The 16,741-nt window shown below is 40.3% G+C and overlaps 1 protein-coding gene across 3 annotated transcripts in view; it reads left to right on the top strand.

Moving 5' to 3' along the window:
• Positions 1–16,741, top strand: part of pebp4 (phosphatidylethanolamine binding protein 4) — a 124,406-nt gene that overhangs the window by 44,950 nt on the left and 62,715 nt on the right. For 2 of the 3 annotated variants that reach the window (XM_088624069.1, XM_088624070.1), the window contains exon 4: positions 9,193–9,291. The exons of the other annotated variant lie outside the window; for it this stretch is intronic. In XM_088624069.1, the coding sequence (XP_088480195.1) occupies positions 9,193–9,291 (99 nt within the window). The remainder of the gene's footprint in view (positions 1–9,192; positions 9,292–16,741) is intronic. 3 annotated transcript variants of the gene reach the window in all.

Genomic DNA, 16,741 nt, shown 5'->3' with positions numbered 1-16,741 from the left:
ATTCCAATGAGATCTCAGCTCTGCCCCTCTCCCCTCAAGCACAATTCAGTAACTTTTTCCTGTACCGAGAAATCTTGTCTGATGAACTCCCGCACAAATAATTCCATTGTCGTTGAGTTTTTCTCTGGCAGTTAATAGGAATTCCCTGTGGGATTGTGCTGTTATCACCAGGGCACTTGGAGCCTAATCCATAGGGATACGAGGCTCCATTTCCCTGCTGTTAGCGAGCGTTAAAGATCACGCTCTGGCCAGTTAATAGCTGTCTCTCTCCCGCCTCCTAGCCTGATGATTCCTCTGATTCCCATCACACCTCATTTCTCTCGCCGCGCTCTGCGTCCTCAGACTCTTCATTACAGCGCAGTGGGGTTTGTGCAGCAGCTGTAGAAACTAGCAGAGCGAGCAGTTAACCCTTCACTCCCAGGGGAGAGTTGTTCACAGACCAGCTACAAGACAAGCTTAACATAACCTTCTACTCACTCCGGCGCCTTGCTTCGTACCCTGTTCTGTGTTGCATGGTCTTTACTGTGCTGCCGTCCATATAGGAACAGTACAAACAAAAAGGGAAATGTGGAATTGCCCACTTTTTACTATGCTTTGCAGTGTTTAACATTGCATAACGAGGTAACTTGTTTTTCGCACGCACTCCATTCCCAGGAAGAAAATAACAAAAATCAGAAACATTAAATTGTTATGTCATGCTCACTATAAGGCAACTTATTTTTCAAATTTTCATAAGAAAGTATCAGGTTAAAGGATAAATAATGCCAGAATGTCTCCATCGCCATCGGTCTCCTTCCAGACAGGAATACTATAAAAATGCTATACAGTATATGTACCTAATCAGCATAACTAAGAGTATTACTTTTTCTGTGTCTGGACTCGGTCTCATAGTTTACACATACCTGTAAAGGACATTTCAGTATTCAATCCAAAACTTGTTGCAGGATCAGTTGTGAGGAATGAAAAACCATCCTTCCATCCTCTTTCTACCAGCTTTATCCAATCCAGCGCCACAGGCAGGATACACCCTGGATGGGACACAAGTCCGGCGCAGGGCACACACAGACATGAACACCCTCCTACCAGGGGCTAACTTTCTCAGAAGCCAGGTAGCCTATCAGGATGCCTTCGGACTGTGGGAAGAAACCGGGACACCCAGAATGAAATTACAATTCATGCAAAACGTGCTGTGAGAAACATAAACACATTGAGTTAAAGGCCTCAATGATAATTTAATCGGAGGCAAAATTACACACATTCAGAATAAGTGGAGATCATTGGATAGTGCTGTGTTAAACAACTGGAATGGGTACGTGCTCTCTGAAAAGAGTAATTAGGTCTGTCAGCCTCACCTAACAGTGTGGTTAATGCATGGCAATTTATTGTGTACACAAATTAATTTTCATCGATATCAGAGCATCAGAGGGTTCTGGTCGAAGGGCACTCATATACAGCAATTATATTATTACTGTAGGTGAGACTGCATCCATAAAAATCTGAACAAAGAACTGGAATGCCAGAGTGAGTAAGTGGAGGCCATCTGTAGTGGGGGCAGATTGCAGCCCAGCCTCGGGTGACCTTGCTTGACTCTTTGAAATGAACTGCAAATGCTAGGAATCAAATCATAGAGCTCTTCTGCACAAGATTACAGGAAGGTTAACATATTTAGGAGAAGTGGCTTGCAACTGATGCCGAGTTTAATGGGCAGCTCAGTTCCACGAGATTAGTTCTGTGTTTGTGTGCTCTGGATTACTACGGCCAATTTCTCCCCACCTCCACCACCACCCTCCAAATGTCAATAAACTGACTGAGGAGGAGGTCCCTATCAAAGGAAAAGGGTCAGGGGTATTTGAAGTTGATTGATTCTCTTATATGGGAATCCCAATGAGTTAATGAGGCTGATTAACAAATTATTTGGAGAGGCAGTGGGCTTCTTGTCCCCTGTGGTTGTTCATGAACGCATGAAGGTTTCAAAGCTCTGGTATAGTTCATCTAGTTCAGGTTAGTGTTTGGTCGCTTGATCAATAGTTGCACCTTTTTACCTTTCTGAGCAATTAAAATAGATCAGTACAAGAAAAAGAGTGCTTAAACAATTACTAAATGACTAAATGGATTCTTGCAGTTTTATAAATGAAAAAGGCAAGTGGTCACATGAATTGATGAGTTTGTTATAGATATTTGACAAATATAGTAAATGATGAATGTTGGAAGTTATCAGTATTGAGGATATCAAAGTGTGGCCCTTCACTGGGAATGTGGCATACAGTAGGATGACCTGCTTACATTAACCACTATGAGGAAACTCAGAGCTAGGACTGATGCCCTGGTGTAACAGAAGCACCGTCACACCCTAATATGGCCTATAACTTAGTGGCTTAGTTTGTTTTCCCTTCTGTTTAAACCTCAGTCGATGGGCGTGCACTAAACTTTGTCTGAAACCCACCTCCTTGCCAACTCTTAAATGAATCTAATCAATAACCCTGAGTCAACAAACGAGCACAGAACTTAACCCACTTCTGTGACAACTTTTAAACTAACCTAACCAAAAGACTGCTCTCGCTGCAAGATTGCAAGATGATTCTCACACAGAAACTGGTCTGATTTCACCAGGAGACTAGACATCTCCAGTTATGTTCTTTTCTGTATTTATAGAGAAATCAAATTGAAACGGGATGCACTAAATTCCTCTCTTGCAATCTTCGGCACTTTATCTCTCTCCAGAGTGCCCCCAAATTGCCATCCAACTGCTAAAACTTACACCGATAGCCCCCAAAGACAGCAGCATTACATTTCTGAATCCTGAGGATGGAGCTACAGCCTCTGTGAGACAATGCACTATACTGTAGAGAGGACATCAGAATTATGCTTCAGATATGTCACTTAGTGCTGCATAATAAATTGGACTAAATAAATTTGGATAAATAATATTAATGTACTGTAGGGCCAGAACTATTTTTATATGGGCATTATTTTCCTTGTCAGAGGGTCATGGTCTGTGATCCAGAGATCACACACACAACTCATAGTCAAGCAAGTAATATTTCAGGGCCTCCAACTCTCTGAGCTGTCCCTTTCAAAAACAGCATAGGTCTGTTCACTTGAGAGCATCCAAAGGCTCAATTATACCATTAGACATTTTTCCCCATCACAAATCTTGGAATAGCACAGTCCCTGGACCCATCTCAGATCTATATGCGTATAATTTTAAAGTTTAGAAATATCTGGTATTTCAACATACTGTAGGGTCTTGACACAGTACCATGTAATGACATATTATACAGTATTCTGAACTGTTTGGTAGAGATTACGTTTGGTAAAAAGCTTTTAGCAGATAGGATAATCAGAAACCTTTTGTAACAACCACAGGGCCTCAGAGAATTACTCGCAAACGAGCTAATCGGCTTCAGCGCATACCTACATAACTACACTTAACTACAAGCACCTCCGCACGTGTTGACTATGAGCCACGGCGGTTCCTCATGATGAGTCCTCATCAACTCCTATCCAGTACACGCCATACTTAAACCCTCTGTACACACTGCTCTAGGCTCCGTATCGGTTTCTTGTCTTGAGTTTCTACCTCGCGTTTTCAACTGCCTTCTCCGATCGTCTCTTTTGGATTTCGACCTCCCTGCCCGTTCTTTGACCACGACTTTGCCTAACGGATTGGATTTCTTTGGGGACTCCCCTGGATTCTGTCCCCCATTTCTCGTTCCTGGACCTGGACCCTGGCTGACGATTTGGCTTTGGATACCCCGACCTTGCTTGTGCCTATTGTCTCGACCCTCTCTCGAACACTCTCTCTTCTCCGCAGAGGATCCTAAGATATTTTGTCTTGGCTGCCTTAACACCTTTGGGACTTTCTTCAGACCACTGCCTATCTTTGGTCCGAGTCAAAAATTGTTGTTTAGCAGAAACTGTTTTTTTCTTTCTGTTTCCCTTTCTTACCACAGCAGTAGGTATTTTTGTTCTATGAGCTCCCTTAAGCATATTCTTCTTTCCATTTTTTCAGCCTACAATATTTATATTGCAATATGTATATTGCATATTAATAAATATATAAATATACAATATTTATATTGCATCTTTATATTGAATATATTCCAATATTTATATTGGAATGTCTGTGCTTTTAACTTATGTGAGTGATCTAGATTCTGGTATAAGTAGTAAAATAGTCAAGTTCACAGATAATCCCAAGTATATTCCATCTGTAAATATCTTATATATGACAGACACTGTAAAGGAAATTAAAAAAAACAAATTCAAGACTGAGCAAGCACCTGATAAAATGGAACTTAACGTAGACAAGTGTAGGCACTTGGGTGCAGGTAGTGAAAGTCTGAGCTATATAAGATGGGAAAGACTGACCTCCAAGAAGCTACTTTTGAAACAAGCTTAAAGTGTCTATGGTGAGAATGTTTTGGTCTTGTCATGATTGTAGTCCCTCCCCCTTAAGGGCGCTCCAGCTATTTCACTTCGGACTTGATTTATGCACCTGCTCCCTGTTCCAGCTTCCTTCCAGCCCACCTTAAAAGCCAGACGCCCACTCTGTTCCGGGCTCTGCATTGGTTCCCGCACCAAGCGAGTCCAGGATCTGAGTGTCTGGTCCCGTTCCCCCTTTTTCCCCCCCGACCCTCCACCGGGTCCCGCTCCGGTTTTTAATCCTGTTTGTCCTCGTCTCAGGTGGACCGCCCGGCTTTGGACCGTTTGCCTTCCTCTTGGATTTCCCTTTGGACTCTGTTTTGGATTGTTTGCCCTGGACTCACCCCCCTGAACACCTGCCCACCATGGATACGCCCCCTGTTTTCATTCCCGACTCCCGCATGCTTTTTTCCCCGTGTTTTCCTCACTCATCCCCGGACTGTGTTGTCTGCATGGGGTCCAGAACAAATGCTTCGTTACAGGTCTATATTCACATTTTCCACCTCTTTACAAAAAACATAATGCTGATTTGGAATCAGTCCGGAGAAGAGAGAGTTGATACACTCATGGGCTTGATGGAATGCCCTTATCTTACAGCCTAAAAGAATCAAACTATTTGGTTATGAACACAGAAGACTTCTAAGGTATCTTGATCAAATATTCAGTCAACCCCTTTTCCGTTTTACCTGTCTTCAGTTCCAGTGTTTTGAAGGGCGTGAAAAGTTGCATGTTTAACATTTAGCCCAGAGTCCAGCTGAACATTTTGCATTAAATGCTGGAGGGCAGGCAGATTCAATAGTTCGGAATAGGAGCGTGCAGTACATCACTTAAAAATTGAGCATTAGGTGAAGATTTAGGTAGAAAGGACACAGTATCATGTTTCATTGCAAAGAATTGTTGAATTTCATCAGTGTGTGACGAGCTGCACTTTCTCCTGTTGAGCAGATGCTACGGTATTTGACTTCCTGTCGAGTATCGAGAAGCATACAGACGCAGCGACATTTTTTTTGCACCATGCGTTTATTTTTTTTCAAACAAAGAAGAAAAGAAGGGTTTGAGCCTCCAACACAAAAAACAAAGAACAATAATAAAAAAAAAACAGATAATGATGTGCATGTCTGCTGGTCCCTGGAGTCTGTCTCTATATCTGGTTGCAATTATTGCTGGGTTTGACAGATGGAAGTTAAAAGTGCGCTTGCGAGAGAGAGAGGAGCCGTGGCAGAATGTGTGAAGAGCAGGCGTGGAAGGGGCCTTTCTCTCTCCTCCCTGGTGCTCAGTGTGCCAGCTGGGCCTGCCGCCTCAGAGCAGGTACCATCACCACGCAGCTGTTCTCCTCACACACGCACCCTGGCCACGGCTCACACACGCCAGCGGCGTACGGCTCAACGCTGGAACCAAGCCACATCGGTGAATGTTGAGCCTGATTGACATCCGGCTGCGCACAAGACCATTTCAGGAGAGGAACAAGACATTAGGTACATTCGAGTTCTAGAAAACCTGTCCTATCCCACCGTCAGGCTGGTTGTTGAAATTCCTTCGGTCTCCTGTAAAATAAACATGATCTGCCCGGGGTGATTAAATGCTTAAGAAATAACAAAGTTTTCTGTTTAATTCCACTGAAACAATACAAAGTAGTTCCAGTGACTCTTTGAATAACTGGTGTACCAGTGCTTATAAGAGCCGCCAAAATGAAGGTTCACACTATTGGATTAAATAGTGAGATTCTATGTGTTATATATTAAAGTATACCCACTTACAAGTGGCACTCTTTGTGTATTTACAGTATGTAAAAGTGCAGTGCAGTAAAAGAAAACACATTCAACATGTTTTGGTTTTGGTTCCAAATAAGGTATATATGAATGGTTCTATTTTAAGGGACAGTACGTGCTAAAACAGTGTTAAAGAGTAACAAGATCTGAGATCAGAGACATGCTTCTCAGGAGCATGCACAATCTAAAGTGAATTATGCCACTCATCAGCATAACAGCATCTCTGCTATTTACTGCTGAAGAGCAGCCTAGAGCCTAGTATTTGTCCCATATGCTGACAGCAAATCAGTCCAGTTATCCCGGATCCAGCCAACTACTTCCTCATCTGGCTTTTAGTCTACAGAGAAAAAAAATAGCCAATTCTGAGCAATGTTTCCGTGCATGATATGATTTGCTTCCCCACCCTACTTGGACTGCTGTCGTCATCTGCATCATGCAAGATGAAGTGTATAAGAAAGAAAAAGCATCCAGCACTCGGAGATAGCCTTTCAACAGCAACCTGGTCATTGAAGACTAACAAAAGATGAACGCATTGAAAGAGCTGAACATTGCGGTCACACAGATTAGCAATAATGGATGGGCTGGAGCGATTTGGTAATGCTCTTCAGCTTGCCAGGCTCTTGCTGTCAGAAGGCAATGTGTTTGTGTATTACCTGCAGGCAGTATCAAAGGGAATTTTTAACATTATCCGATTAGCTGCAGGGTAGTATGTTTAGGCTTACTGCGATATCTGCATGTCAAGTAAGCTGAGGTTTACGCTCTTAAGAATGTCCCACAGTGAAAATTAGTATTTCCATAAAACTGTAAGCGGCACAGTCTGTTCTCATTCAGGCACTCCATAAATAAGCCTACAAAGATGCACACAGCTGCTTGAGAGGGCCCAGGCACAAAAGTTCATTTACAGCTGTATATCCACCACAAATGTCTTAACTTCTGAGGCCGGCTAGATCACAGACTTGTGCAGACACTGTGCAGTAAGCAGAGGGATGGATATCGACATGAAAATGTGAGGTCCTGCATTTCAGAGCAACCCCAGCTATGGAACATGTGTCCACGATATCCCAAAATTTTGCAAAGTTATTAATCATGTCTTCCTATTAATGGAATTGTAGAATTTCCTTAGATTTCTAAGTTATCTGTTTGTACCTAAGAAACGGAGCCCCACCTGCTTACGGGATACTTATTCATCTGCTTTTTTGAATCAGAATATCATCCATTTGTGTACAATAATATTTCTGTGAGGTAGCATAAATTGGGAAAAACAAGTGTTCATGCTGAATAAAAAAATAAGGAACTTAGCAGTATGGCTTTTCCGAAGTCTGTGTTATCACAGGTCTATTAACATTGTGACTCGTGAACAGATAAGTAAGCTGAGGCCGTTCAGGTGGTTTGTATTGGAAACCTTTATGCATTCCTGAGCCGCTGTCTCTAGCACTGTTACCCCAGCCTTCCAGGCACTGTGATTCTAGCAGATTTCAAGTGTTGCCTTTAATGATTCCACAGAAACCGTCCGACGCCAAGTCTGATCTGAATGGCTGTGCTTGACGTCTCTGTTCATTTGCTTAACGGGAAAGAGTGTAAAATAAGAAAGCCATCATATGGTCAGGCAGATTTCAGGCACCGTGCCAGAGATGGCAAATGTGCTCTCGCAACAATTCAATCTGCTCCCATAATTCTCTAACTTTAATAATACAGACAGAAAGGAATATTTTGTGCTATTTAGCTGGCAAGTAGAGCCTTTTTCCTACTCAAATGGATGACTGTGGCATAGAAAGCTTTCTTCAGAGCTGGTTTGCTTAGTGCCCTCACTGATCTCAGTAGAGAAACTATGAGCTTCTTTCGTTAATCACAGGTAATACAACACTTCTGAAACATCTGTTTCTCAATTTGCCTGCAGCTAATTAATCCAGTTTTCCAAGAACCTTTCACATCTGGAGAACGTGAGTTCAAATCCAGCACAAGTGAAATTAACTTGCTGGTCCCTTTGCAGTCCTGATTTAATTAGGCAGCAAAACACAAATGGGCTTTTATGTATTCTTGAGAATAGAGTGTTTTGAAAGATTTGCTTTTTTAAATCACAATGGAATGTTTGTTCCTAAAATGCCGCAAAAAGTATTTAAAGTTGCTAACTTAATAAAAGCTGAAGAACTAAGGAATAATTCTCAAGTCTTTTGCAAGGAAGGACATTATATTTAGTTAACTGGTTCTGAAGCCCTTTTCCTCAAATGTTGCCTTTTGATCCTGGGAACCCACAGGGTTAAACATTGGCCTCACATTCCCTCAGGCTAACATAAGAAAGTCTATTACAATCTCCTCCGATCAGAACACTCAGGAGCAGTGGTGCTATGGTAGGTATTTAAGAGACTGAAAATGACTTCTAATGCTCAACAGGACACAAAAATCGATTTGTTTGGTTTGATGGTTGAAGATAAAATAAAAGAAGGATTGAAAAAGGTGTCACGGTGGCAGTTCCAATTTGAAGAATACATCTCCTTTCCTTCCTCTGAAGCCTCTATTTTCTAATTTAATTAGAAAATAATGTAATAATTCAGTTACCCTGAGCTGTTCATAAAGCAGGTCCATAAGAGCAGATGAATGCTCATGAAACTGTATTCTATAATCAGGATTGATCTTATTAACATGATAATTCATGACATTCATTCTCAGGGCTGCCCTCTTCTGATCACTTCCCTTTTCCATTTTTTTTCCTTTCTTAATGTGCTCTCAGTTCCTTGCATCCCTTTGTTTCTGGGGTTGACTCCAACTCTGCCCAGCTCTCACCAGGATAAGCTCTTTACTAGTAATGGATCTATACTATTTGTCTTACTCCTCTGCTGTACTTCCCCTCACAGGTCTCACCAACAACATCAACGCGTACATTGTTTTGAAATGATCCAATTATTGAAGCAACAATTGAAAACCTTGTGACCTAATTGTGACTTCAGCAGCCACAGTCACATTCAGGTTAACTCACTTGAAGTGGCCTTCATTCTTTCAGAAACAGAAGTATGTCCTGATCATGGTGGATCCAGATGCTCCAAGTCGTAGCAACCCCACACGCAGATACTGGAGGCACTGGCTGGTAGCTGACATTGTTGTGAGTCTCTTGCTTTTGGATTTTTTGCATCTTTTTAACTGTGTTGAAGATTGCCTACTACAGGTGAATTCTCTCTGAGGCCGAGAGGCAAGTAAAAGCAATAGGAAACAGGCTAGGGTAAAACATACAAATGTACCACTCATAGCGTACTGTACACACACACACCTTGTTTTGCACACTAAAGATTGGACAAGCCCGCCTTTATGATCAAATGCAATACAGAATCAGAAAGAATATATTAAGCTGTTTATATTTATCATTTGAGTCAATGATCTGGGTGTGTAATTCATTGGTAAAACCTATGATTACTGTGGGATCAGTGTTTCTAAACAGTATTTGCAGTGAAATGGCACATTTCACCAGAAGTATTCCATCAATGTTAGGCTCAGGCTTTCACCAGATTTTATCTAGATAGTTTAGATTTCTAGATAGTTTATCCAGTTTATCTAGCACCTAGCAGTACCATTTCTCTCCAGTCTTGTGCTCATCAGTGTTCAGTACATGTATGGTAAGTGGCAAAATTCCTGTTCCAAGGAGCCTGTGTATCCATCCTTCAACCTAGGTGTTACCACTAGTTCTGGAGTGTCAATCATGAGGGTAAGAACTCCACTGACAAAATGCCCAAGCTGAGTGGCTGTTTTCATCAGTATAGAATCACAGGTTCCTGAGCAATCAGTGGATGAAAAGTGGAAGCTTCTAACATACAGAAGGTGGATTAGTGAGAACAGAATTCATGTGATGGATGCTGTATTTCACCATGTTTGTTCTTGAGAGAGAAAACCGTTGTTTTATCATGTTGACTCTGGGTCGAGGGGAATGGGCTGACGGATCTGCGTTGCTCTTTGACCTAGGAAGTGCTTTTACTATGCAGCTTTGGTCAATAAATGCTATATTTTAATTTACTTCACTTCCTTTCTCACCGCTTTTCTGCTTGTCTGTCTCGGCCTGCTGCAACCAATTCGAAGAACATGGCGATTTTATTCAGCGCGCTATTCCCTCAAATTGGCGTAATCAAATATTTAAATCCTTTCATTTCAAAAGAAGCATCACAATCTTCCTCTTGAGAGGACGCCTATGCATACGTCTAAATTCAGAACATGAAAGTGTACAGAAGAAAAGAGGGAAATTGAAGTAAACAATACCTTCACGGGTTCTCAACATATTCACCTGCTCAGAGCAGTGAAGTGCAGGTCAAGGGTAAGAATCAATTAAGAAAAGTCCACTCATGCACAAATAAGAGTGATTCAGTATGTCTTAATCACCCTTGTGTTTACATAAGTGGAGTTTTATTTTGGGTCAATGAAAAAATAATGTTTAAATGAGTACAATAACACAGGGTCCAGCCTTTTATTTTGTAAAATGGCAAACAAATACTGTAAGTGCTCTACATGTTATTTTTTTCAGAGCTGCAGTGATGCAGACTAGCAATGTGTGCTCTAAGTATAGGCTGCTACTGGGCCTTTAATTGAAAAGCTAAGCTTGCTAATATAGATTTTTTTAAAGCGCTGATTTGGCAATCAGAAATCTCACGTACATACCATATAAAAGAGTAAGTGCAAACTGGTGCTAAAAACACTTTGGAATGCTCCAGTTTGTGAATTCCCCCCCTATGTGCTTTTCATTAGCATGTTTCCAGCTTCTTGCATAATTACAGAATAAAAATATCAAATTAGTCATCATCCTCACAGCTTTAGAGCTGCTTTAGAAATATCTTGAATCAGTTCCTTCTCACTGCTAAAGACCTCTTAGAATGACTTGATAACTGGTTGCAAATTCTCATGCCTTGTTTTCCAAGGTTAAATGTCAATGAATTTGGAATGGACTATGTCCTTGGTTTTGTTAAGGTCTGATATCGGAAGTTCTTCTTTGTAAATTTGCTGATGGCTGACATTTCCCGTTTGGTTTATTGAAATATTCCATCTTGGTTGATCTGATGGTGCTTTAGTTTTCCAGTGGTCAAAGTGCCTCTGTGGATTGTAATGGAAAAGGGGCCAGCTGTTTCCTTTCTGTTCCTGTTGTAAGACCACTCGATTTTTAGGCAGGGTGGTTATGAGAATCTTAGAATAAAATGCCACTGGAATTAGGAAGATGAGCTAAGAGTGCGCTCCTGCAGTAACACTTTTCTTCTTTGTTTTCCTCCTGTTTCGCAAGATAATATCAAATGTAGTTTCACAAAATAATGTCAATGCTGAACAAAGTTCTACAGCTTCTGACAATTTTGTTCACTCAATGTGTGACTGGAAAATGGCGCCCAAGACTTTGATGGGGTACTGCAGTCTGGAAAGAGCAAGCTTATCGCTTCTTTCCAGAATGACATTATGTGTACCACGTTCCTGGTGCCAGAAAGTCCTCTCTTTACCTAGTGCCCGAGGCCTTCCAGAAGTTTCCAAGTGGTGGATGATTTTGAATTGTTCAAAGGGCCAAAATCTACAAGTGTCATTCTATGAAACATCTTTCATTTAAGTCCACATACAGCATCTATTACATTGTTGAAATTAACCTCTTTCCCCAATTTTTTTTTGGTGTGGAGATGGTACTCGTCATTTAAAGATGTAAAGAAACTCTGTTTGTAGAATATCCTCAGTGATATCTAATGGTTGACTGATGCACTGCACATTTAATTTGGTTTAATACATCAGTCAAAAACATCTCCAAAAATAGTCTGAGTGAAGTATATTGTTCAAGAGCAGCCTCTTCCCACCTGGAATCTGAATGCATGAACTTACAGTCAGGTGTCCACACCCAGAACTCATGCCCCACACTGTTGCACTGTCATTGAGAGAATCTCCACAGATGTTAAGAAGGAACTGCAGCCAAACTTTTATTTGTTAAAAAGTAGTGATTTGAATTCTTTAGATTTTAGGGGTAGATTGGTCCTGTTCACCTGCTTTTGGTAGGCGCCTCTAATTTCCTTTATACATTTGTATCACTTACTGTAGGTCCATCTAAAGTGGTATCTGAAGCTCCATTAGCCTGGATGATGCCGATGTCTTTTGGGAATGTTATTTCTAGTGGTAATGCTTTTAATTAGTAATCCCTGCAATTCATTTGAATGTCAATGCTGTATTTTTTTCTTATTCTGTTCTGTAAATTGCCATTTCTGAAGTCTCATGAAGTCTCTCATTTGTTTAATAGTTTTCAACAGATACTAGGAATCTAGGAGGTGCAGTTGAGGCGAATATTCTAAAGGGATTAATTCATTGGAAATCTAGTCCAGTCACATGCACTTACAAAAAAAATTAAAAAATGTGACCTGAAAGCAAAAAAAACAACCGTCACAGAAGCCAGGGGCTAGCCGTGGAGAGAGACCGGTGAGACAGGGGGACCCTATGCGTAGCGGCAGAAATGGAGCAAACACAGGGGTTAAATCCGGGCTCAAGATATCGGGCGGAGTCAAAACGAGACTTAAGCCCTCAGATAGCAGACGTGGGGCGACCTGGTGAGGTGAGCCTCTCAACAACGCATCCCAATGCCGAGCGAGGAGGATAGGGAGACCCGGAAATATAAAGCCCCAGACAAAGAGACACACTGGAAGAACAAGTAGAGCACAGGGAAACTAGGAACAGGACAGAGCAGGAGCGCCCTCTAGATGTAGAGGGCGTGACAGCACCTTAAGTACAAGTGGGATGAAGGCTGAGAACGTGATGCGGTTTCAAGTCTAGTAAACTGTTTTCATGGGATCCTTGAGAAAGCTGCTTAAAGAAAACAGTAATTATTTTAGAATAAATGTGTACTTAGAGACAAAATGAGTATACTTTAGGACCTAGATTTATTTCTTTATGTGCCACACAGCTTGCACAAATGATTTGTTATTTAACCTGAATCCTGTCCTGGAATTAAAACAATAAAGACCAGACATGCTAGTCCTCCAGGTGCCATCTGCAATACCCAGCCATCTACCTGAGATCTGCAAGACTGGGATGCAATAGGCAGAGCCTTGACGTTAACAGCTCCTGATGTTAACAACATAAATTAACTGAGGCTATAGATGTTATAGAAAAATTTTACAAATTTGAAATTAAGCACAAAATCATGAACTATGAGCCCTTCCTGCTCACTAGTCACTGTAATGACTAATGTAATTTGATGTACGAATTAATAAGTAAAGGTTGTGAAGCAGACATCTCACTGTAGAAATGTTCCAATGTTATCTGCATGCAGAGTTAACACGTAAGTAGTATTTGTTGGCAAAATTGTCTCGAAATCAAGAGCAATATTTCTAGCAGATTAAAAGAGAGTTATTCACAAGCTTTTTGACAATGTAATGAGGCCATAACAAGTCACCGGAAGTTTTATTGGCTCTTTGTTTGATGGGGGTGTGATTGCATTGTTCCTAATCGCAGAATATGGTGCTGCGCATACCTGGAAATTGAATATTTTGTGAATGTAAATTGGAAAATTTACATGTTACTGTGCACATTTTACATTTATTGTGGCTTGAAACGCACACTTCAATGCTGATTCTTTCTAACCTCGAAATATAAAAAGAGTGTTCTAGTCCCCCCTTAAACCACTCCCACAGCTGAGGTTTGTTAACATTCTCTCTTCTCAACTGTGGTTGTGTGTGAGGCAACACGTCTTTCTCAATCGAGAGCTCCACCTCCACGCCAAACACACCCTGCATGACTCCACAACACCAAGCCAGTGCAAGATACTGTTGCATGGCAGGAAAAGGATTCTCTGAGTGCCTACCTAGATCTCGCAGCACTAGGCGAACAGCTATATCATCCTACAGCTCACAACTGGCAACCCACTGAAGCCAAGTAGGTGTCAGCCTGGCCAGTACCTGGATGTGAGACTTTCTTGGAAAGATAAGATTGACCAGTAGGGGTCGCTCAACCGGCAGTCTGTTTGGGTCCTAACACCCCAGTATAGTGATGGGACCACTATACTGTAAATTGTCCAATAGTTAGCAAATCTTCCAATGAAACATAAAACCAAGGTCCTGACTCACAGTGGTCACAGAGCGTCTCTCAAAAAGAGTAGGGGTGTTAACCCTGGTGTCCTGGACAAATTCTCCCCTGGTCTTTCCCAGTCATGGCCTCCTAATACTCCCCATCTATGAACTGGTTCTATCACTCTGCTCTCCCCCCCCCTTACTGATAGCAGATGTTTGGTCAGTGTACTGGTGCACTATGGCTGCTGTTGCATCATCCAGCTGGGGGCACACATTGGTGGAGGAGGAGAGTGCCAATTGAACAATCGAGCCCCAGGACATGAAAAGAAGTACTTCCACTATCTATTCTTCTACCTGCTACTTGATGGCCTGCACTGGCCCTTCAACATAGGAATTACATCTTGATCTTAGCAGGGAGGAGGGGGTTTGATTATTAAACCAACAGAGGAACAGTAATACAGAGTGGAAACAAAACTGATTGTTTACACACAGGAGCTTTAAGCTTTTAAATGTAAAAGCAAGCACACAGGATAAAAGCTGAATAAATTAAACATCGCAGTGGTGAATTAAATCACCATGGTTTTCTTCCAAAGCAGATATGGTTCACTTTCAATCTGTTTTGTTTCTGGTTCAGAACATTGGCTCTACAAAATGCTGTTTTCTGCCTTTTGAAGCTGCAGCTCTTTGTCTTTTTAGTATTTTAAAATGTTAAATTTGAATGTCTTATATTTAATAGCGAGTGTGACTCAACTTCTTAATTAATATGATACATTAAGATGCACTCTTAAAAATAATGCATTAAAAATCTTTATTGTGCACATTCCCGAGGGTGCTTAAGGATAGGATAGATGTGTTTGTTTCACAAAAAACACCAGTGGAATATAGGGAGAAAAAGAATATTGCACATACTGTGGGCTTTATTCACAAATCTATAACATACATGAACAATGGTTTAAAATACTGCCTTTACAGTATTTCCTTTGCATTTTATTCCTATAAAAAAGTGTTAGTAATCCCATATTTACATAAATTCATTTGAATACTGGGCCCATATATAATAGTTATTATAGTTATTGCAATAAAACAAACATTACAATAAAAATGACATTTTATATAGAATGTATAACTCTTTAAGATAATATAGATAGTAGACCAAATTGAATGAAATGTGTTATGTGCAGTAGCTTAAAAAAAAATCAGTATAGTTGCTTTGATATCAGTTGTCAATAAGGTGTTTATACAGTATCTTTATCATTCTTTATGTTCACATTTACAGTACATAGACTTAATGGATAGTCACACATTTTTACATGACAAACATTGCACAGGGTAAAATGTATATTGGTGAAGGTCTGAACAAAAAAAACAACAATATCATTAAATAAACAAAAATCCTTTACTGTTAATAGTCTTCATTGCATTATTTAAGAATGCTTATTGCTTAAGCTGGTGATTTTTGATTCATTAATTAAGATTCATTCTGTTATTAAAAGCCAAGTAGATTAAGAAAAAATGAAACTGAGAACAAACAGCTTTTATGTGTAATTAAGGGTGACAAATTTGTTCTCGTAGTCGCTGAGATTCTTTAAGACAATACAGGGTTTTAAATTTTGTTATTCTTTCTAAGGTGTGCTTTAATCACAATTTTATATTCTGTTGATTAATAATATATTGAACACAAAAATGCTTTCCCAACTAACATTATAACATTGATAACTGGATATTTAGCAGGAATTGTGTACAGTTTAATAGTAGGTTATTAAACTTTTGCTACACAAAGTAATTGAGCACTGATAATTAATTTTTAAATAACACATTAATTTCCTTCCCTTTAAATGTAGCCATATACTAAACTTTTAACGTGAAATAAAAACTCAGTAACTCAGCATTGCTAGGGGTAGTATTCATAATGGTAATGGTAACACTATTCCATTAACCCTTTGTCATCTTGTCACAGGAATATTCATCTCTGTCCACAACCGAAAAACGTTAAGCATGTACAGTACTTTTTACCAGGCAGACTATAATAATAATAATTATAATAATTGCTTACACTTATATAGTGCTTTTCTGGACACTCCACTCAAAGCGCTTTTACAGGTAATGGGGACTCCCCTCCACCACCACCAGACTAGGGCTTGAACAACAAAACAAGTCAACCAGCAAGGGAATGTGCCATTAGGATGGATCTTAACTGGCAGCTTTCAGACTTACCTATCCTTTGCCTATCCTTATCCTATTGAGGACTTTTTTCTGATGATCAACAGTACCTGGGACAAATTTATAGCTTTTCTCAATTTTATGACATTTCTCGCAGTGTCGGTTACTGACTTACTTGTTCATACAGTAACCATTTGGGTGATGGATCGGCTATAGGGTTTTAATTCTGCTGTTTATAAGCACATCCTTTATTTGTAGAGAGAATTGGTCATGGGTGATATAGGGTAATTGAATCAGTTCCTGCAGTATGTTTTGATTATCCAATTTGTTTAATTTCCTTCTTGTTAGTAGTGATTTTTCCATGGGGATCTATTACGGACAATCAGTACTTTG

This window comes from Lepisosteus platostomus, chromosome 3 (genome assembly GCF_059453375.1).
Source record: "Lepisosteus platostomus isolate fLepPlt1 chromosome 3, fLepPlt1.hap1, whole genome shotgun sequence".
NCBI classification, from domain to species: Eukaryota; Metazoa; Chordata; class Actinopteri; order Semionotiformes; family Lepisosteidae; genus Lepisosteus; species Lepisosteus platostomus.
Note: the sequence above shows the minus strand (reverse complement) of the source record. Positions and strands in the feature narration are given on the sequence as shown.